This window comes from Lagopus muta, chromosome 3 (assembly GCF_023343835.1).
Source record: "Lagopus muta isolate bLagMut1 chromosome 3, bLagMut1 primary, whole genome shotgun sequence".
Lineage (NCBI taxonomy): Eukaryota > Metazoa > Chordata > Aves > Galliformes > Phasianidae > Lagopus > Lagopus muta.
Genome location: NC_064435.1, coordinates 47979146 through 48003244, shown reverse-complemented (window position 1 = coordinate 48003244; position 24099 = coordinate 47979146). Strand labels below are relative to the sequence as shown.

At 42.5% G+C, this 24099-nt stretch overlaps 1 protein-coding gene across 4 annotated transcripts in view; it reads right to left on the bottom strand.

Annotated features, from left to right (window-relative positions):
• EMILIN2 (elastin microfibril interfacer 2) overlaps positions 1-14279 on the bottom strand; it is a 34987-nt gene extending 20708 nt beyond the window's left edge. The window contains exons 1-3 of one of the 4 annotated variants that reach the window (XM_048939752.1): positions 14057-14279; positions 13760-13882; positions 837-1012 (exon numbers count right to left, since the gene is read on the bottom strand). In XM_048939752.1, the coding sequence (XP_048795709.1) occupies positions 837-1012; positions 13760-13882; positions 14057-14181 (424 nt within the window). In that variant the 5' untranslated portion in view covers positions 14182-14279. Of the gene's footprint in view, positions 1-814; positions 1013-12520; positions 12615-12991; positions 13110-13759; positions 13883-14056 lie in introns of those variants that run through there. The other 3 variants (XM_048939753.1, XM_048939755.1, XM_048939756.1) reach the window with 3 other exon arrangements.
• Positions 14280-24099: the final 9820 nt, after the last annotated feature.

The window sequence follows — 24099 nt, the reverse complement described above, 5'->3', positions numbered from 1 at the left end:
TTTTAGGTGGGCTACTAAAATATTTAAAAGCCTTATTTTTAAAGAATGTACATAATCTATAGGAATAATTTAAAGCCATGTATTCAAACCACTTCATTCAACTACATTAAAAAAGCCACTGGAAATCTGACTAAGTGCTATATGTGACATTAATCTCCTGTGATGCTGTGAAAAAGCCCTTTGGAAGGAAACATCTTTTCATCATCTTTTCTTAATGGTAAAAGTCATAATACTACAGTAAGAACACTCCTCTTACCCTTTAAGAATACAGTATCTCATACAAACATCATTCATTCTTTAAGGTGCTTTTTCAGCATTTGAGGCTTATCATTCCCTTACCCATTACTTAAGGTAAGTAATCTAGTATTAATCTGTAAAATCTGCTCAAGCCCTTGAACAAACAAAGCACTGTGAAACTGCTAGGAAGAATTTCCTACTATTAAAATTAGTACGTTCTTTTTTGTTTTAATAGCAGCTCCTCTCAAATATATCTTTCTTCCCAAAGACTGAAGAAACAAACAAACACAAAATCTCTTCATACTACTAGGGAAAAAAAAAAAAAAAAAAAAAAAAAAAAACCTTAATATTTCCCTGAATCATGAGCAGACAGCTGGCATTTATTGGCCAGTGTTCCACACCCATCCCTCCGCTGTTCTTCAGGAAATTCTCTGTATTAAGATTACTGTTGCCTGGCTATTATTTTCCTGCCACACAGTATCTTCCATACGGATCCTGTACCTGCCAGCAGTTGGGTTTAATCAAAACCATAATGATAAGAGGACAAAAGCAAGAAACCAGACATGATCATGCATACCAAAACTGAAAGAAAAAGTTACCCAAGCCTTTCTTCACAATAGCTTTTGCTGGTGTTGTGGGCCGACGAGCTGCCCTAGGCTGTTCCGATGGCCCTTCTCTGCAGTCTTCTCCTTTGTACCCAGGACAGCATCTCCATTCTAGCTCTGTCACAGTCTTATATGCAACCGTGTAGCGAGGTCTGAAACTTGTTCGGTATCTGCCAAAACAGAGAGTATTTTAAATTATTTGTAATCTCATCTGTTATCCAGATCAAACCTAAAATCAAGACTGTTTTCCCTTTAAAATCATTTCATATGTACTTCATTTTCTTCTTGGAACACCAAACGAACAAATGTTTTTGTCCAGGTTTTAAAGTTACCTGCACTTAACCAAGGCCAGTTCAGGGAGAGCAAGCATGGCCAGAGCAAGTGGGATAACGTGCTGGGGGAAGGGTCATCCACCAGACACTGCTGAGAGTAACAGTGACTGCCAGAGTATGGATTACTCTATAAATTCAAAACTTTTCTCCTCTAACTACTTGTCATCACAAACCAACCCATGAGGCTCCTCCAGCAGTAACTTGATATCACAAAATGTTTCTGCCTGCTTTGTCTCTCCATAGTCACCACTTAAATATTCCTCATGATCTGTGTGTACAGAGCAGTTAAAGCCAGGAAGACTATTCCAGGAAAAGACAAAACACTGAAAGCATGAGTCAGATAAGGACATGAAAGAAGGAGCTGGAAGAAAGGCAAGGGCCAGTGAAGGAAGCAACTCTTCCTCACTTCATTGTTCCAGTTAAGCTCAAGAGGGTCTTGCAGACAAACCTTTGCACATTACGTGCACACAACTTCAAGGATCCCTAATTATTTGCTCAAAAGTTATTAAATAGCAAACTGCTTCTAACTGTACAACTTTCTTTAACCAAGACTATTTTCACAGTTTTCCTTATGCACGTATAATATAGAATCCCCCCAAGCCAAATTTCAGAAGCTGTTTTCTTTTATAAAAACTGCATCAAATTAAGGAATAGCTTATTTGGATTGATAAAAGTAAATATGTAATAAAGAAAGAATATGGAATAAATACGGACTAAATGAGGAAAATAAATACAACAGGAGTGGTATACCAGGAACACATTCTTCAACATAAACAAAAAGTTGTCCCAGTTCCTCATACCAATTCCTTTCTGTGAATAGAACTAATTGTATAGTGCCTACAGTTTTCAGGTCTTGTTTTTTGAAGACTATTTCAGTTTGCTTCCATTAAAGACAGACATGCTTCACAACTGAGGTGCCCTTAGAGTAGTAATGCTATACAAGAAACAAAAGGCAGCAGCAAAGGGCTCAACAAGAGCTCTCCAACAGATTTCATTCATACAGAATGTCTTTTAGGACACAGAGAATACAGTGCAAACCAGAAACAGCTGTGCTATCACAAAGAATTGACTCCATGTTTCATTAAATGTTTTCTTGTATTAGTATGCAAACTCCGTTTTTGTATCAAAGTAATCAGTAACTAGCTATCAGATGGAAAGTATTGTGCCAACTGTGAAGCAGTTTGTATTGAATGTAACAGAGTTTAACTGTCAATCTCCATGACTTTTCCTGCCACATTTGTATATAATTAAAGAAATATATATATATATATATATATATTTATGCAACATCTCCCACTTCACAGACGTAATTTTAATATGTCCTACATCTGATAGCCATTTGCTGTGTGCTTTTTGGTGAGCTGCTTCACAAATTTGGGTGGGGGAGTTCAAAGAGTTAAATACTAATTTGTTTCTTCTCCAGTTCTGCAACAATATATTCTGATTTTTGCACAGAGGAAATACTTGGTGCTCTTTTGTGTTACCACTTCATCTATAATCACAGCATCACAGAATGGCCAGGGTTGGAAGGGACCTCAAAGATCATGAATCTCCAACCCTCCTGCCACATGCAGGACCACCAACCTCCCCATTTAATAGTAGACCAGGCTGCCCAGGGCCCCATCCAACCTGGCTTTGCACACCTCCACAGACGGGGCATCCACAGCCTCTCTGGGCAGCCTGTTCCAGCACCTCACCACTCTCTTGGTAAAGAGATTCCCCATGATATCCAACCTTCATCTTCCCACCTTCAACTTAAAAACATTTCCCCTTGTTCTGCCATTATCTACCCTTTAACCTTTCAATAAAGGGCAATAAGTTACTTTGACCAGAGACATTGTCCTCTTTTCACAACTGTTTTGGGGCCAAACAGTAGTCAGTCTGACAAGCCATACTGGATTCTCTTTTCTCTTAACAGAAAGGCAAGGGTGGGTCTGGCTGTAAATCTGTCTGTCAGCCACTCCCAGCTACGGTGGTCTGCTGCAGTTATCAGGTTTTCTGATTCTAACTTGGTGAACATTAACTCCAAGTGAGTTTCCAGTCTTTTTTTTTCTTTTTTCTTTACCTTTGCAATAGCATACATGAAACAGCTGTGGGCTGGTTTCAAGCTCATAGTTTCTTTTACTGCATTCATGAAAACGTCTGCTGAACGCTGTTTACAAATGTAAAGTACAGACATCTCAAGGTCAAGTGCTTAAAAATTAAATAGATGAGTGCAGCGTAGAGGGCACCACTGGAAAGGACAACATCCCAGCCACCCATGAACTTCCTTTTCCTTCTGGCTTATCTGAATGTTAAACCACATCTCACTTAGGGAGTTTGGGTACAACTCCCTCCCTTTGAACCAGCTGCTAGAGGCAGAGAAGTGTCAGGATTAGCTAGATGCTTTAGGGGTCTGAAGTGGTTGAAGAGCCATTACCATCTCTCACACAAGCACCACATTACTGAAGTACAAACTCAAAATCCAGATCAATTTTCCTATGCCGGAAATGGTAGTACATACTTTGCTCTGATTTCCATAAAGCACTTAACTGCTCACAGCTCTGTGTGTGTTCCTTCCCACACTTTCAGGGCCAAAATCCCTCCTGCAAATCCAACTATTTTGACCGTCTTCAGACACCACCAAGTTGCATTTCCCTATTTCTTTCCATAGAGAATGTTTACGCTATATGTTTTATATATAATATATATATATAATGCTTTATAGCTAAAAACAATTCTGTAAAAGGAATAAGAACAACTGTAGTGTAAAATACGTATTTGATTACTCAAATTATACAATTTTCCTTGTACCATTTCTGTCACTTCAATCAGAGCTCAGACAAGTTTATGCATACTTCCTCTACTGTCATGTTCATCAATGCAGCCACCTTCAGATGACTTCAATATTCAGCTAAAAGTAAATTACAAGACACTATCACATACAAAAGAACAACACAGAAAAAAATCTAAAGGAATCATGCTTAATATTTTTCATATGGGCAAATTATACAACTTTTTAAAAGAGGTTTTTAAAGCCAGAACTTTGCTCACAGAGTGGATTTCAGTAAGGGAGCCACAGACTTCCAGGGCTGTGCCAGCATTTAACAGTGTAATAGCACCAAACACAATTATATTCTTGGAAACGGTTCTGACAGAACAAAAGCAAAACATAACTTTCTGGTAGAGAGAACATCCAAAAAATAATTTGCAGTTCTACATAATTAATGACATAGGATCGGGAGCTACTGAATAAGTCTGTATTTATATTTGCAGTACTTTCAATCAAATTGCTCACTTATATTCATATCAGGGCATACGAAATATACTCGGAATAGGAAAAGAGACAACGTCAATATAACGTTGCTTCTCTACACAACTGGACAGCTTTTAACAATATTTTATACCCATATTTTATCTCATAGATATGAATCTCTACACAGTTACCTAAGGAAGCAGTTTAGTCAAACAGATTCAGAAACGTTCCTCAAGTCTCTTAAAGAACTCTGGCTTCACTTTAATGCCTGCAAATATTGGAACATAACTTAGTAAGACTTAATAACACATTAAGTCTTCCTCCAGTTGATTTCCGCTATTCAAGTAAGCATTAATAGTCACAATTATTTTTACAAGTGTCTCACAGATTGCAATGTTTTTATTATATGATTAAAACTTGTACCACCAGCATTTATTGTACCTCAGTAACCCACCCATGAGGACCCCCAGCTAAAGAAGATGATCATATCCTTTTGTTGAATTAAGTCAAATAATATTAATGAGGTCATTCTTTTAGAAAGCATGAACAGAGTGATTTCAACAGTCTCATTTTTCCCTGTAAGAAAGAAAATAAGAACAGCTGGGTTTTTAGGACTCTTTCCATGACAGAGTTTTAGCAACTAGTGCCTACTACCTTCGCCATGAATTCAACACATTGATCAAATGAGACAACACATTCAGAACAGTAATGTATGTCTCCATTTTTAATAACTAAATATTTCATAGTTGAACTGAAGTAGTACAGTGCAGCAGTAATGTTCAGTGTCTCTTCCTCTTTGAGAGGAAAGTATTTTCTTAGGAAAACGCCTTAATTAAAAATACATGTTTGCTTCAAAAGCTAGACGTTTTGACTATGGAATGAGCTATAATTTTCTCATGGTGCTAAACCACAGAAGGAAGCAGTTAGCACTGATATTTGGAATGTCACCTAACAGCGATAAAACAAATCAGAAACATTTGGACGGAACTGGTGGGAAAACATATGGCTCAGTTCTGTAACTAGATATTAACATTCAATCTTTAGGGAAATGCAAGGAGATAACTGCCACCACATCCTCACTGTGAGCAAGGGACTGCAGAATCAGCATGTTTCTACATAAGCAGTGTATAAAATGTTTATTCTGAGCACAAAACTTCAAGGTCAGTCCAGAATTCTGTAGCCATTGGAACAGGTCCCATAACTTCAGAGGCCTGCAAATCGTGGTCTTATTGAATATAAGATAGCTAATCTTCATTACTTAATGCTTTCACTGAATGTAGATCCACTTTTTCTAAACGATCTAGTATGCTCTGGCACATCCCAGTCATCCAAATCTCCAATATACTTCAATGGGGGTGCTGGAGTAGCATACAACTCCTCCTCACACATCACTTACCTATAAGATAAAGTGAAGTGCAATCACATTTTGGAAAAGTACTTTTTTTTATTTCGCAGGCTGAAGGGGCTTCGGCTGAAAATATACCTAAGTTGTCCATTCCTCACACACAGCTACTGAGCTAGTAGTAGTTAGCCCAGCGTCTTCTATTTCCCAACTGTCTAGACCTACTTGTAGCCACGACAAAAGGTGGCAGAAATTCCAGCTCCAGTGAAACCAAGCAGACGTTTAGTCATTGTCACTAGCAGTGAGATTCAGGACGCCTAGCTTCAGCTGCCTACAGTGTATGGATTGGCACGAACCACATGTGCCACTAAGGGAACAGAACAGCCAGCTGAGTCTAAACAGGAGAGCATCCCATCCTGAAGTCCTATTTTCATATGATTAACCAAAAAGCATGCTGAACACTACTGACCTGCACTTGAGTCACCATAACTGTAGATATCTAAGTTTCCATACTCATATGTATATCTCTGTAGGGCAAAGAAGTGAAGTTAGGGTGAGCTGAATCTCATATCTGCATTTTGCTCATTTATAATCTTGCAGAACTGGCAGCTGCTAATCTACACAGCAGCAGTGGCAGCTAACTTCAGCCCTAGCCCACAGATGAGCTTAATTCAAGAAGAATATGTCTTTACTTGGAATTTGTCCTAAGGCATTTAGAGCAACTGGTGGAAAGACGTTTTGACAGGAGCAGATTAACTTAAAAGTCAAGGTGCTAAAAATCTATTTAAAAAGAATCCTAATAAACCCAAAAATGGTTATTGATTTTGATCTGGCATTTAGAGACACTAAGTTATTTCTTACAGATTTATGAAAGTCTCATCTTTACCCTTGCTTTTTTACTTTAGCGGTCAGTTTTGCTTTCCAAGATCCCTCCCTCCCATTCTATTTCCAGCATATCAGCACTTTACGACAAATAGACAAAAGTTGCTTTCTTTTACCTCTAAAGAATACTGTCCCACCATCTATTGGTGACAGCAAAGGATCAGAGAACCACCCTACCAAAATCAGCTCACTACAACCTAATCTTTCACATGGTTCTCTTTTGTGCTGAGCATTGATTCAATGTATCCAAAATAATTTTACAATTTTACCAGATTTTTTTATTTTTTGTTTTTTAAACATAAGAGGGGCAAAAGAGGTCTTTCAGTGAGATAGGTCTCACAGTGAGGTATGCATGTATATATACATGGAGAGACAGAGATTGGAATATATGTCAGTCATCAAGGATTTTATTTTTAATATGCTGACCACTAAACTCTAGTAAAAAATGATGAAAAACTAAGTTTCAGATGTAGATTTTAATATTCTTCATGTTACTGAATTATTACCTCTGAAAGCTAGGCAGGCATCATCTACGAACAGAGAAACAAATATATAAGATGCATTTAAGGAACTTGTAGGTATTGCTTAAAGCACAGCTTTGTTCTTGAGATTTGTACTTCTTACATGATTACTTCCTTCTATTTTGTCACAAGATAAACATATGCCAGTCAACCACATGCTGATAGACCAACAATAAGCTACTAAAAGCCTGATGCAGCTGCAGAGGCCCCTGTTCATTGCAGGGGAGTTGGACAAGATGGCCTTTAGGAGTCCCTTCCAAATCTAATGATTCTTTGACTCTACAAAAACAAAACAAAAGAAAAACAAACTAAAATGGGATATTAGAGCCCAAGAACCCAAAAGAGTTTTGTAGAACAGCACTGTGCAGAAGTTCAATAGTGACAGAACAGAAAGGGATGCAGCAACAGCTCCCATGCTTACAACACCTTCACCTGCTCCTGCCTGCAGTGGGGACCAAGTTTCTCACCTTAGACCAGTGCAAAGGCCAAGTGAAAATGCAGAGTACTGCTTCTGACAAAGCTCCCTGAGAAACAACAGCTCCAGCAGTGTCCCTTTTGCTTCCACTGTCCAAGACACAAGCTTATTTCTAAGTGTGAGCTACTGCTAATAGTAGAAAACATACAAATTGAATACATAGAATGGATAACCAACGTTGTTATGAACACAAGAGCCAGCCTGTGGGATTAGCTGAGATCACAACCTTCAGAACAAAGCACAGCCCTGCTTTGAGAGCTAATACTTTACCAAGTAAAGTGGTCAAAATGACCTGGAGGGGAGAGGAATGATGAGAACTGAAAGCAAGGAGGTCAAATGTCCTTAGAACTGTGGGAAGAGGGGAGGAATAATCAGCAATGTCTAAAACAGGAACTGCTCACTTTCTAATGATGCAAAATATTTCTTACTTGGTTTTTTTTTGTTTGTTTGTTTTGTTTTTGTTTTCCAGGGGGTGATTTATGACAAAATAGACCTTAAGTGGGTCTGCAGCTCCCAAAAATTAACAATCTGTTATTTTGGAAACAGAAGAGGCCCCAGACCTGTAAGTCATATACTTCTGAAACCAGAAGAACACAAAGGAGTATAATTATTTACATTAATGTGAATTGAGGAACAGTGCGTAGCTTTCTGAATTACAGCAACAAACTATGAATGATGCATGAAATTAAAATCCCCTGTGCAATTCACAGAGAAGAAAATCATTGTTGCACGGAGTGTGTAGAGATGCACAGTTTCAAGCTCAGGGAGATTGCCAGGAAAGTTTACCATGCTCAGCAGTCTCTCAAAGATTATCAAACAAGCACTCCAGGAAACTGAAGTATGCTCTGAAGTTGTTTAAGTTTCCTTACTGTTTTCAATGCAGAATCCCTTAGGCTAAACTCCCTATGCAGACAGCTAGCTGGAGCCTGTACAAAGAAATTCTGCTGCATACAAAATACCCAAGGAGGAATAAAAAATAAATCCCTAAAGACTTTTCTAGATATTTCAAGGGGAAACATGAAATAGCCCTCAACTTTTTGTGCATCCTGGAAGTTTTTCTGATGAGATATGCACTGCTAGAAGCCAGAGGCAAGCACAGCATCTGATCCTGTACTGACTTGTATGTCTCAGGTCTGATTTGCCCGGTGCTGAGCGCTCTGATGCTGCTCCATTTTCATCAAGTGAGCATTCTCAGAGAAAACAACACTGGGACTGTTCAAGAACTGAAAACTACATGTGGATTTACTATATGTTCCTAGACGAGGGCTGGTGTGCTCCACCCAGGACGCTCTGAGGTTGCCAGAGAATGATAAATCAACACAGCCATCCGAACTGAACTGGAAGTCTGACATCCTGTGTGCCAGCAGGAAAATTTCCACTTCTCAAAATATTTTTATTAATAAGTGTTGTATATTGGTTATTTAAAGCTGAGTGTAACTAATCAGTATAGTCATCTATCCTGACATTTATGGTTACAGAAAACCAGCAGCAACAGCCTCTAAAGTTACTTCGGTCTTTTTGCCTTAAGTCTTCCCCTTGGCAATGACTGAACTTTGCTTTGGGAGCAGGCTTGTTTAAGGTTATTTAATACAAGAAGTTGGAAAATATTGCTCAATGAGAGATTTGGAAAGGTTTGCTAATTTAGCTATTGATTCATTTATAACCTTCTTGGCAGTTTTATAAGCATGTGCAACCTACTGCAGTAATTGGGTTGCTTACTACATGTTGATCGTTAGCGTTAAGATAAGATGCTCACACTAAATCACGAAATCCACTCCCCACAAGCTAAAGACAGGTGACCTGACTCATTATTCACTTGAGCACACACTTATCTACATGCACATGCACAGAATTAATGGGGACTTATCTGAATTGGGGGATCTGATAAACATCCTTTCTTCAAGTCCCTGGGAACATGACAACTTTAAAGCTAGCTCTGCTGTTAGCTGGGGGCCACGGGGGCAATTACGTGACCTCCAGTGGTTCCTCCCAGTCTAAGTTTTTCTGTTTGATTTACTGCCTCATACTCTCCAGCTCTCCACGGGCAGGGACATCCTGCTTGCCAGTTCTGGAGCAACAATGAAAAAGCAGAAAGTACTCCCCTTTTTCACCTCACAGGCTGGCTTATTATCAATGTAACTTTACTAGTGAAAGCAAAATTGCCCCAGAATGCTGGGCTACCACGCCAAAGCATCTACATTGACCAGAGAAATGTCCAACACAGAATCAGAGAATCATTAAGGTTGGAAAAGACCTCTAAGATCATCTAGCCCAACTGTCCACCTACCACTGATACTGCCCACTAATCATGTCCCTGAAAGTCTTGCCCAGGCTCCCTGCTCCTCCAGCCCCTCTACCATGGGGCATTACAGCAGATCCACAGCCCTCAAGAGTTTACAGAATCTAGTCAAGGAGATTGTACAATTTGCTTTTAAGCTAATTAAGTTTCTAAACTACTCACGAGAAAGCCAGGAAAGGAAATCTGCAGCACAGTAAGTGGGGAGAGGTCAGTTATTTATGAAACAATGCTAAATTTCAAACATAAAAGTTCTCTTTGGTGCGTAACAAGACTAATATTTTCATATAAGTATCCCTCATGCCTGTGACCCATTAATAACAAAGGTTCTCTCTCCTTCACCAGTCACACTTCTAAATAAAATAAATCAGGAGTCCCCGAACTTCAAAGGGAACATACTTCAAAGGGCACTTCTGCTGCTTCTTTGTATACTCCCTCTCTTCCTATCTCTTAGGCAGCCACACTAACTCACATTTATCCCTGACACCTTAATCATCCCCTAACTGTTCAGTAAGGAAACATATTACTTAGTCCAAATATCTATAAAACATTTGAACAATGAAATCTAATTATTTCCTGAGTTTCCACTTAACATTTTAGGAGTAGAATGATGTTTGAATGGACATAATGGGCTCATGCATGTATATAATTTTTAGGCTTAATCACAAGAGCTTTCTATTTGTACTGAAACAAAAAGTCTGATGACTGTAATTCATATCTGCAACACCTAACACTCCCATACATGAAAAACACTTGGAACTCAGGAGCACACTGTATGCTTAAGGCAGCGAAATACTCACAGCGCCTTAAATGCACAGAACTACTTAAGTACTTGCTGTGCAAAAGCTAGGCTGTAGTGAAACACCAGAAGGGCTCTTCAACTCATCCACTGACTGACCAAAAACCAACCCAGCTCAAGTACTAATAAAACCCATACATCTTTGATACAGTCAAATTCTTTGTTTGATTCAGATCTCCCTGTACCCCATGTCTGTAACAGAATGAGGTCTCAGATAAATCAAGAGTATCTGAAGGAGACTACACAGGGACTGTTGTTTATTCCAATGAATCTCTACTGTTTAGTTAATTTTTAACTTCTCTATGCCCACATATAAAGGAAAAAAAGAGAACAACTCCAGAAAAATCCTCACAGCCATTCCTTTGTTTCGTTTATAGCTCTTTCCTGTTCTATTCTATTTGCTAGCTAGGCACTGAGCTAGCAAACATATAAATACATTTTGTTATTCAAACCACTATTCCTTCTCAATTAAACAATACTTTCCACCTGAAGGAAGTTATTCCTGGGCACAGTGGTGTGCAGGATTTGAACAATGTATTTCAAACATATTGGATTAGTTATTTTCTTACTCTGCTGCTAAGAAAACAAGCATACCAGCAACAGACAGAAAAATAAGTCACTGTCTATGAGAAGATTGTTTTGTACACAGTAAGATTTCAAGACTTTGATAGGATCTGCTTAAAGGACATTCCAGCTGCTTTCCGTGTTCACTGGCTGCTGCTACAACAGGTACTTGGAACGTTTTATGTTAAGAATGAGGAATTAGGTAGCAGTAGCCACTCGGGGTATGAACAAAACTACACTTACATTCACCAGAAAGTCAAATTCAGGAAACAAAGGCTTACATTAAGTATTTAGTTCCATTCTCAAAGAACAGAAAAGTTCCATGAGATTGGCCACAGCAGGCAAGCACAAACGTCTGTTTAGCCACATATTGTATCTCCAACAGCAGCCATCTCCAGACACGTAGGAAAAGCTGAAGGACAGGCAGTGCAATTTCTTAGAACTACAGTGTAATCTGGAAGGGGATGTGACTTCTGAAGGTCATCCAGTTTGGTCCCCAACTGGAGCCGGGCTTCCCCTTCTGACTCCCGCCAAAACTGCCACCAGTTCAACCAGTTCGTGGCTCAGGAACTTCCCAAGCCAGAAGCAATGCCTTTGTGCTTTCTTCATCATCTACTAGCAGATGGATGGTCTAAGAAAATGCTAATTTACCACCTCTGAAATTCCTTACTTACATGATTGCTGATTTATGTGTCCACAGAGCTCAGCTGTAACCCTTCCTCACTCCTCCACAGCTCCACTACTGAGACTGTGCAATGGAGTGTACGCTCCATTACACAGCCTCAATCAAAAGTCCAAAGTGGCCAGTTCAATACTCCAGAGAGAAACAAGGGAAATTACACAAGGCAGTGTGACTTGGCTGCCTGCTGCCTTTGTTATTTGCCTCAAATTCCTGTATTTATATATCCCAAAAGAGAAAAGCTATTTTTCTAAACAAACAAACAAACAAAAAGCAGTGCATTCAAATGCCAAATGCCCAACATCTATTGTCCCAGGCCCCGGGAAGGCAGTGCCATCATCATACACGGTTCACTCCAGTAGCACCAGGCACCAAGCAGTATCAGTCATGGCCTCACTTTCTTATGTCAGATTAAAACCAGTTACCCACACGTCAAAATCAAAAACAGTTATTTGTCCTAAAAGAATCCTTGCCATCAGCTCAGTCCAAGTGTAAGCCTGAGCCCCCCAAAATTTGGGAGTCTTCCCAATGACTTCTGGAGAAGGTGAGATACCTTTACAGTGCACTCATCATGTTCAATTTTCCAATAAATCAGCGCAAAATACTGCTGCTCTTCCACTGGGGAAACTGAGGAAAGGAATTTGATAGAGATTAGCCACAGAGCAGTGCAGCTGTCCCCACTTCCTGCTCCACCTGCAAGACAACACAGCCTCAACACAGCAGGCTGAGCTCTAAGCGATGCTCACTCTGCAGGCTGCTGTGTGCTCACGGTTAATAACAGAACCATGAAGTTTGAAAAAGACCTCTCAGATCATGTCCAACCATCAGCCCATTCTCACCATACTCACCGTCTACATCCCTGAGGGCCACATCTACCTCCTTCATGAACATCTCCAGTGGCGGTGACTGCACCTCCCTGGGCAACCTCTGCCTGATCACTATTTCTGAGAAGAAATTTTCCCTAAAATCCAAACTGGAGCTCCCCCAGTGCAACTCCCATACCCTCTTGTCCTACTGCTGTTACCTGGGAGAAGAGGTCAACTTCCACACTGCCACAACCTCCTTTGAGGCAGTTGTGGAGAGCAATAATGTCACTGCTAAGCCTCCTCTTCACCTGACTGAACCACCCCAGCTCCCTCAGCTGCTTCCCATAACGCTCCACACCCTTCACAGCTTTGTCGCTAATGATCACGTGAAGCTAAACCAAACGAGCAACTTTGCATCACGCTCTGCACAAATCTCTGCATTGGCTGCACTCCTTGCTGGACGGGCAACTGATGGAGGAGCTGCAAACACACTGGCTCACATTCCTGGCTCTCCCTTACTGTTACTCGCTGATCCGGCTGCGCAGAGCAGCCCCAGACCCGCCGTGCTCAGCACACAGCCCGGTACAACCCGGAGCAGCACACAGGTGTGCAGCCAGCAGGTGCTGGGCTCCAGACGCCCGTGGCAGCGGCCCGCGGGCCCGGGCAGGCAGCACGGCGCGGTGTGCCAGCACAGCTCCCCCATCCCGGTCAGTTCGCACAGCGAACGCACCAACAGATTCAATGTGGCTCTAATTAGTTCCAGCAGCCTTATGTTTGCAATAAAAGAGAGCGCTGGCTTCGGGGCGTGCTCGGGGACCACAGGCTGGAGAAGGACGGCCGTCTCGCCCGGGCTGTGCTCGCTTTGGGGTGCAGCCCGAGCACGGCCATCGCAGCTCCGTGCTGCCAGGATCGTGCTTAGGCTTCAGGAGGACTTCGTACAACTGAGCGCTTCCCCTCCTAACACCGCCTCCTCCTCGGCTACTTACACCGGGGTCGGTCGGCAGGGAAACTCGTTCCAGGCGCACTTGTATTGGGCCTGGACGTAGCTCTCGGTCCCGTCCAGCACCGAGCAGCTGACGTTCTTGTTCACGATGTACGCGCACCAGTTCCTGAGGGCAGAAGAGACACGAGGCGTCAGCGCCGGGCAGCGGTAGAGGCACGAGGGGCCCCGCACGTCCCGGCACCGCAGCCCAGCCCGCCTCGGCTCACCCCGCTGCCGGCAACGGCCCCCCAAGCCGTGCGACCACCCCGCCCGAGCACGGCGCTGCCCCGCGGGTACTCACTTGCTGCGGGAGCCCGGGCGGGAGTAGCGCAGGTGCGGGGTGGCGTGGCTGAGCCCGGCGCCCAAGGCGAGGAGCAGCGGCAGCGCCCAGCCCGAGGGCACAGCGGGCCCGGGGCTCAGCTCCATGGGGCGAGTCCCTCTTCGCCGTCTCCCTCCGTCCGTCTGTCCGCCCGCCCCGCCGCTCTGCCCGCTCCCTCACTGACGCAAATCCCCCCCACCCTGTTTCCGCCCTCCGCGGTGGCTCCGCGCCCCTCCGGCCCCGGCGCCGCTCCCTCCACCCCCGCCCGATCGGACCCAGCCGGCCCCGCTCGCCGCCCGCCCCCCGCCGTTCCCCTCTCCCCGGCCGAGGGGGAGCGCGGCAGCGCCGAGGCGGAGGGATGGACGCCGGCCCCGCGTGGCGCCGGTCGCCGTCAGCGGGGGCCCCGCTCCCCCTTCCCGACGGGGAGCCCCGGGGACCGGCTGAGAGAGGGGCCCCGTGGGGATAGCTGCCCCGGAACCTTGGGCGCGGGGCTCCAGTTCGAGTGGGGCAAACGCAGGCGTGGGAAGTTGGCGGTGCGTACCTGGGAGGTGTGGGGCTCTGCTTCCATGCGTGGCCCTGCTGTCCCGCTCGAGGTGACTGTGGTGATGCCACGGGCAGTCCTATGTGCAGCCCAGTGGCTCATCCAGACTGGTCCAGTGCAGGTACCCTCTCCTTGCCATCTGCCTATGCCATGAGCTTCTTTGATTTCTCCTGATTTCCAGGTTTTGTCTTGAATGAGCAGGAATAAGCTGAATAAGCTCATCCAACGCTGCATCTTCTGCCCTGGCTACTTCAGAAAAGATGGCAAGAGCTCAAGGAGCAAGCAGAAAAGCAGTAACTTCCCAAGGGTCTTTTTTTTTGTCCTCATGTGCCCAGTTTTATTAAGCTCAGAATGCCGTAAGAGCCAGTGAAGTCTAAATTCTTTTTGAACCCTGTTGATCTTTCGGTGTCAGGGAGCTTGTGTCTATAAGACAGTTTCTGCCCTTCATCCTGCAGCAAGCATCGCAACACCAATAACACATCTTCTAAACTAACCTACATGGGTAAAAAATAACACACATTTAAAAACTACTTCAGAAATTCTCTTTTTAGACAAGTGACAGCCATAAGATAAATTATTTGCTGAGCAGGTAGTGATGGTTATTGGAATTCACTTGCATTTCAGTGCACTCCAGGCACCCTGACTGGACCACGTGCCCCTTCCAGGCAGCCAGTGGCAGGTTCCCTGCTCTGCAGATCACAGTGAGGCCCTCTGTCCTCACCAGATCCTGTTTCTTTCTGAAGTGATCCTTTCAACATTGTCCTTTGAGGTTTAGAGGCAGAGCCCATTGGAGATATTCAAGACCTGCCTGGATGCCTACCTGTGTGACCTGGTGTAGGGAACCTGCTTTGGCAGGGGGGTTGATCTCAATGATCTCCAGAGGTCCCTTCCAACCCCTACAATTCTGTGATTCTGTGATTTTGTGCTGTGCTTGAGCAGCGTGCAGGAGGCCTGGTGCCTTCATCAAGCCTGCACAGGTGATGGGAGCTCTTATCTTGCTGCAGGCCATGCTTGTCCAGTGTTACCTTCAGCAGCAGCCTGATGGCTTCTGCCTCCCTCACTCAGACACAGCCATTGAGACTATGCAGTCAGCAACTGTTTGTTTTGCACTGCTGTTGAACCTTGGGCCAGCTCCTCACCCCAAGCTCCAGCAGGTCTGTAGGACTACGTGAAGGGTGGAGGGCAGGGACTCAGGAGTCCCTTAAGCTTTCATAACATCTTTGACAATGAGTAAAGTATTTAAAGCCGCCATGATTGGACTTAGCACAGCTGAATAAAGCTGCAAGGTTGGGGAACGACAGGCTGCCCCCACCCGGGATGTGGAAGAGAAGGAGGGAACAGTACTTGGGTGGAGAGTCAGGAGCTGGGCAGCTACCATGAGGCCCATAGGGGATCTGGGAGCAGTGATGACTGCTGCAGAGCGTGATTGGTCCCAACCCAGTCGTTGTGCTCCAGAGCCTCCCTTGGCTACAGCCAAGCCCTGGCTTTCTAGGTCTCACACGCAGGCAGAGCAGGCAGCAGGGCTGGGCCCTTTCTTCTGCTCTAGGCAGTGGCCTGCTCTGAGTTGTAGGCTGGGTTGTCAAGTCAGGCCTGCCCCAACAGGCAGCTTTCGTCTGCCGGCCGTTGTCAGCCTTATCCAGCATCCTCTATTGCCTTCGTTACTTCGCTTTCTCAGCTTCCAACTCTGACAGGAAAATAAGCTTTAAACACAGGGGTCAAAATTATGCTTTCAGACTGCTTTTTAGACATGGTTTCATTGGGAACCTACACTAGCACTTTCTGTCCACAGCCCCGAAGAGAAACACAACAGCTCACACATGCACAGCATCACTTCACCAGTGATAAACAGTGAGGGGGCAAGCTGAGAGTATTGCAATCATTTTAATCCAACCTGTTTCACCTGAAAAAATGTCATCCTTCCGCCCTCTTTGAAGAGGGCAACACCTCACTATGTAAGAAATTACACCTCAGGCAACTAGTAAGTAATTTACCATTCTGCTGTTTGCATTTGCAACAGCATGACATTCAGGCATCATTATTTGTGCTGGCAGAAATTATTTGGAATTTCTCCAATCTGAATAAAGCAAAGCTACAATTCAGTCCCTAAAAAGTAATAACAACAGTTCTTCCTTCCTTTTCCCCCTCATCCAGTCAGGGAACTCCTGAAGTTGGTCCTTTTCCAAAAGTGATGATCAGCGTGCAAGAGCTGTACATCATCCCACAAAGGGATTAAATAATGAAAGACTGAGGTCATGCCCATCTTGAGAATGACTGCACGGCACAAAAATTAAAAGGCTAATTTAACCAAAATGAACATGAAACAAATGTGTTGCCATACACAAAGCACAGAGCTTATATCTTGGTGAGGGAAGATGAGGCAGCTATGACCTGATTTGCCAAGAGTGTTCCTTTCTGACATGCAAATTGAATAATCATGGAATCATGGAATCATAGAATCATTAAGGTCAGAAGGACTACTAAGTTCATCTGGTCCTACCATGGACCCATCAGCACCATGCCCACTAACCCATGTGCCTCAGTGCCACATCTACATGGCTCTTAACACTTCCAGGGACGATGACTCCACTGCTTGATTGATCAAAGGATCAGTGTTATACGGGACTATTAGAACAGAAAGCCCCTGTAGCCTTCCCTCCCCTCTTGGTTGTGGCAAGTAATGAGCCAAGAGTTGCCTGTGACTTCAGGATTCTGTCCTCAGAAAAATATTTGTTTACTTGAGAACTGTGCAAGAACATCTCTCTCCTGTTTTCTGATAGAGAGGAGTTGTCCCTTTGCTGTCTGGATCAATTACTTTGTAAATATTGTGAAAGAGAACCTGGATAGTACTTGCTGTCTTTACTTTGCCATTACTATAAAAGCATGATTCCATTACAAAGCATGGTGTGTCTTTGAATTTGTTGAATTCAAAATAAACCATAACAGTGAAGAACAAAATCTTGCAGCAACATTCACCTCTCCTCACTGACACAAGAGGCCTGTGGGAGCCTGAATGCAAACACCAAGGCTGAGAGTGAAGTTTTGTCGTGGCTCAGTAAGGCAGAGGATGATTTGTGCTGAGAAGTACTGAGCTGAATAAAAATGGATGAATTGGGGCAGATGTTTGGAATTGACCTCAGCGCCTATGATATTCACACTGGACCTATGATATCAGTGGATTCAACAATATCCAGAGGAAGAATTTGGCTTAGACTGGAGAATTTTCAACTCAGGTGCACAGCAAACATGTGCTTCAAGCTCTGCTAATGGCTGCATTTTTTCTATGGGTGTAACAAGTTTTATTTCAGACTATAAGTATTAAGGTTAATATTGCTCTCAAGGAGACAGCTATGCTGAGACTTTAATTTGCTGTGCTACATCCTCTCATCTCTGAAATTCACAGAAATCCCAAGACAGACAGTTCTTACAGTACATGGAAAGCATCCTGCACTCCTCCCTCCAAATGGAGCATGTCATCTGCAAGTGCACAGAGAAGGCTATGGTGACCAGAGGGGTCAGCAGCATGGGCTGCTGGAAAACAGACATCACAGACGTGAGTCTTTTTACATTATTCTGAAGTGTATCTCCCTTGACTGTGCTGTGAGGCTGTGTTTTCAGCACCAGGATCGACTGCACTTTAATGCTTCGCAACGGGATGATGTTGGGGAAAACAACGAGGGCCACGTGCAAGTGCCTGCCAAAGAGAGGAAAGTGCACAGAGTGGGCGGGCAGAGCAAACAGCAAAAACATTACCGGGGTATTTACTGCAGAGCTCCAGAAGAGAAATGTGCCTTTAATAGTATGATGCCTGCTCTCCCTGTTCCTACAGATTAATCCTAACATCAACATTTATAATTCAAGTCCAGGGTTGGTGTCCTTCGGTTTATCTCAGATTGTGAGTTACTTTTGTTCACTGTGATATCTTTAAAAAAATTATTCCTCGCTGCAAGAAGCAGCCTTCATTGGTTTCTAGGTACAGTCATCTCTGAAATCAGACAGACACACCTCTACCTCTGAATGTTTAATGAAAATTAATGAGAAAATGAAAAGCAAATGTCAGTCGTTAATTAAATGACTATTTGCAGAGATGTTAAACTAAAAAAACAATCAAGCCCTAGCCAGGGTGAACAAATAAAGAGAGAGAACAGAAGATACTGGTTTACTTTTTATTGAAGAGCCACCTTGGAGGGCCATAACAGTTCTGTGGCTATGAAGATGTCAATTCACAGAAGAGTCCTGAAGCAGAACTCTTCTGTGCACTCTTGCAGCTGTGGAGCATGCAGAGGAACAGCCAATGCCATCCTGGCCGGTGCTTATGCCACATCTGCAGTGCCGTGTTTCCCTCCCTAGGCTCTGGCGGAGTGGTATTGTGTGGGCTTCATGGAGCAGGCTGGAAGGTGTCACACCACACAAGTGGGCAACCTGGCAATTCCATCTCTTCAAGTTATTTCCTTTTTGAGAAAAAAAAAAAAACAAAAGTAAAAATAAATGTTTGTGCTAGGTTTACTTGCTTAGACAGAAAAACAAATCAGTGACTTACAACTGCAGCACAAACATTGCCCAGTTGTGGCATGCATTAAGTGTTTGTATTAAAACTGGTGCTGTGGTCATAGTTATGGTTTTGTCTAAAGAATAAGATAAACAACTGCTGGGTCCCTGGGAACAGCTATCTGAGCAGACCCTCAGCACACTGTTACAATCTGCTCAAGGCTTCAAGCCCAGGACAGCAGAGATCAATACCCATTGTTCTGCATTAGGAATAGTGTGAGTCGTAAGCCACAAGTTTTTCATGCTTGAGAAATGTATCTGCTTTATACTAAATACACATAACTACTAAATATGAGGAGACATAGTGACTAAGGTCTACACTGCTTCCTTAGGAAAGATAAATGCTCTCCTGTACTCTCAGCATATAGTGTGAGAGGCTGAAGCCATTGTTGCCATTGGTTTCTTGCCACAGCAAGGCTGGAGCCAATGGAGAAGGCAGTAGAGCAGAAGAGATAATCATAAGGAAACTTTTTAACGTTCCACAAGATCTTTCAGTGAAGAGCCTTCTGGGTGGCTGACATGCACAAAGGTGGAAGAAGTCAACGCGTGCTGGAAAGAAGATCAGAGGAGATCAGCATTTCTTGGCAGATGATGGTAGGAGAATAGAGCAGATATGGGTAAGAGATTTCTTTTCCCTCTGTATTTGCTTACTTTTGATTTAATGAAATCGCCATGTGACTTCAATGAAAATGATGCACAGTGCTTTTTGGTTCTTTCCATAGCTATGGCCACTGCAACCTACAAGTGCAAAGGGGAGAGTTGGTTCCTACAATGCAACTCCTGCTGCCTGCACACAGACCCTTCAAAAACCCTACAAATAACTGAAACATACTTAAAGACAGAGTCCAAAACAGCATGCATTGTTCACTTTAGCTGTAAAGTTTCTTCCAGTCTTGTTTGCCATGAAATCAATAATCATCACATTTGGCTACAGCTACACGTATTACTCTGGTTTGGGTATCTCACCTCTGGTGGTGGCGCAGTATTTCTGAATAAAGAAGGTCTTTCTGAAAACAAGAGGCAGGAAACCTAAAGTTGTAATTCCCAATGTCTTCCTTGCTTTCATGGAGAAAAGAACTCCAAGCCTAATAATTATCCAATTAAAAATAAATAAAGACTGATAGTTTTAAGGAGGCACTCTGTATGTTTCTTCTGATTATCTTTTTTTTTTTTTTCCTTTTCCCCCATTCAAAATGAAATGTAACTCCTTTTGAACTTGCACACTGTGGAGATGATTTAAGGTTATAAAGGAAGTTTGAGTTTCAAAATGATCTAACCAAACACAAAAATGCCAGGAATATTTTATGTAAGACCTCATTAGGTAAAGACCATGACTGCAAATACTTGATGACTCTCTGTAGTCACATTGTGTTTTTAAAAGAGGATTTATATAGGCTAACTCATTTTTCTGATTCAGCCATTTAGACACTGAGCAATTTACTTCAGCTTTTCTAGTTTCTCCCAGCTGTTCCCCAGCGTGGTACAACATGCTGTCCGTGTCCCGTGAAATCTCATTGAGGTTACAGGAAAAAGCAAAATAAAGGAAAGAACAAAACCAAAAACCTATTTTTATTTCCACCTTATCTAGTCATACATTTTCTCTACATGCTGATGGTATGTGGCTGTCTTTAATCTCAAAAGCTGCTGTTCAAACTATCTGCAGACAGCCTGTGGTGAACAAAATGACAGCTCCAGGCCTCCAGTGCCTGCAGCCGGTGATACACAACAAAACATAAAACAAACATAAAACTATGGAGAGGAGAATCTCTCTTGGGGATCACCCTCATCATCCTTTCCCAAGGCGATTGTCACTCACCCTGCTCGGTCCCTGAAGGTGCTTTCTTATGGGATGACAGCAGCAACCTCCTACAAACACAGAATGAGGCTGTAACACTTTGATGTGCAAACAGATCTACAAAATGAGTGCAACTTCCTCCACTATAGTATAAGGCTATTCATAAAAATAGACACATAAGCCCAATTCATAAAAATAGACACATGGCTTCTACACAAAAAAAAGTTTGCAGCCAGATCAGACTCAGGCAGCAAACATACTGACTGTCAACACATCTGCAGGCTCCAGTACTGTATTGAAGTGACTGTTTTAATGTCACATGACGTGCAAAGGAAAGCATCTGATGAGTTTGTGCAGTTTGTGATTCTCTTGTTATCATTTGAGAGTTTCAAAGGAAATGGCGATTCAAAAAATGAGAGAGAAGTTAAGAAAAAAAAGGGAAAGAAGGAGATGCAGTAAAATGTGAGAGGTTGCTCAACAGTGTAACTTGGGATAAGACACAGAAAGGTACTGGAGATAGGAAGGTGTGGAAAGAGGAGGTGTCAAGTGCAGCAGTGTTAAGAATGGGCAGGGTCTCGCTCTGTTTATAGCTCAAACACTGTGAAATGTTATTCTCACATTTGTCTTAATATACTGTACTTTCTTCCCAGTGTGAGTTTCTATTGGTTTGGGCTGAGACAAAACTGTTCCTCAGCCCTCTGCCTGCTGGGGAGGGCTGCAAGGAGGGCTGTTGCCCTATTCGATCCTAAATGTCTTGTGAAGAGACGTGTACTTGCAAAGACAAACATATTAAGAAGCATACTAAACTGGGGGAAAAAAAAGAAACGTTTTCTCTTATTTAGTTCAGAGTTTACAAAAAAGAAAATACGTTTATTCGAGAGATTATTCTAGAAATTATTCTTGAGAAATGTTTCCCATTGTGTCAAAATTACATGCCTAATTGTGTCTTAATCACACCTATTTGTATTTAATTTCTCAAGGTTGCAATTACATAAGCTTGTGATAACAGTGCTCTGTTTTGATCATTAAAAATTCCAAATCAGCCAAGGGCAACATCTTGAAGCAGGTAATTACTTCATTCCCACCAATTTGGTGGGGGTTAAAAGCTTACATCTCCACAGGAATTAGAGATTAACTACCCAGGATTTGTTTCAATCAAATCTTTGGTAGATAACATCACCAGCTGCATTCATTTTGTCTGTGGGAAAAGGCACTGTGTGCCTTACTGCCACCCTGTGTCGAAGCTCTTGGAATTTGTTTTATTTGAGAGATGATATTCCTCAAATACATCCTAGTAGTCGGCCTCAGAGAATCTTGTGGTGGTGAGATCCAGTAAGTAATTAATTTTTCTCCTCATCAATGTAGATGTTCCCTCAACTTGGTTGGTTCTTGCTTTGTTCAAGTGTGGCGGGCCAAGGGCACCAACTCATGCTGCCATCCCAGTGGGAGAGCAGTCATGACTCAAGTTCTTTGGGCATGTTCTTTGGGTAGTGATGGACTTGATGATCTTGGAGGTCTTAGCTAAGCTTTATACTATGATTCTTGCAATTCTTCTGTGCAGGCATGGTAGGTTGAAGCAGAACCATGCATTGGTCAGCAAAGCACACTGAGAACAGGGATATACAGAAACATTACAATAGCCATGCTGATGGCTTTTTTCCAGTGAGTGGGTAGGTAGGTTTAAATACATGTCTCCTAACAAGCCATGTAGGTAATTAATTACAAGTAGTGGAAGGTGAGGAATACATGAATATACGCTTAAAATGCCTCATCTCTAACCACTGAAGTTTCAGTTCTGCATCTTAATATCCTTTAGCTAAGTAAGCATTTATTAACGTTGATAAATGTCAACACATTTTAGAATATTTCAGACTTCAGTAGAATCTGTGAGTTATCTGAGACACAGGTGCAGCTTAGTTTTGAATTTCATTTTTCTCACCTGAAACCAAAAACTCTGTATGACATCAATTCCTTTCGAGGCTTTCATCCATCTCCGCCAATAGAACACTTGAAGTCAACATTAATTAATAAACCACACCATCTCATTCCTGTCATTTCCTTGTCATTTGTCATTAACAATTATTAATGAAGAAATAGTACTGCAGAGGCTGTAATTATGGAAATATTTTTTAAACTCGGGGAGAATAAAGTGAAGTATATGGGAGGATATTTCCTAATCAAAGGTCAAGGAATTCACTGCAAATAATTACAGTGTAGTTTTACTGCAAATAGTATACTGCAGATTAGGAGATTATAGGAATGGTTATCTTTCACATAAGAAGACATCTGTATCTACAGCCTTTCAAGTATGCCAAATTTCTAGAAACACCAATTATGAACAATTGAAAATGCTTAGAGCAGTTTTAGATAATTTGCAAAAGCCATTTCACTGACTGCATCCTCAGACTGCCAAACCTTCACTGCCTCTCGGATGAGCTGTTCTTTCTGCTCTGAAAAAGTGGGAATGCTCCCAAGGCCTTTATTCCTAGAGAGGTCTGATCAGTTCAACAAACTCAATAAGATACAACAGTGAAATCCTGAGAGGATGAAAGTCTTATCATTGTTAGATTATGGGATACGTTTGTTATATCAATCTTCTATTAAAAAAACGAGGCAGAAAAATAGTTTTTGCAATCACTGTTCTTCCTTTGTATTTTTAATTTTTTTTAAATTTATTTTTTATTTTTTATAGTATTACAGAATCTCATGCATTTTGGTTTTTCATTCAAGCTCCAGTTCCTGGAATTCCAGCATAATTTGAGCACTTCAGATTGTGTTGCAAGAAAGTTAGTTCTGGCATTCCCTTGCAGAGAGTGATTTGAAAACCTGACTCACAACCATCCTACAGACTCAGAAACAAAAAAGCAAATACTAAGAATTATATGCTTTTAAAATCTCCTAACTTTTAAGCTAATCTCCCAGTTCTTTTTATTGCTAGGTCTTTGCAGTTGCAATGTCTTAATTCAACTGCCTCTGATCTTGAGCAGTCCTTTTGAGTTGTTGTTCCAGAGTTGGCGATGCAGATTGTTTTAAAGAAGTATTTTCTATGTGGCATACCAGAAGGCAGCAAAGATTTTAACTTCTCTAACCAGTCTCAGAATCACAGTTCTTCATTCTGCTGTCTTACAGTTCAGCCTTCAAATA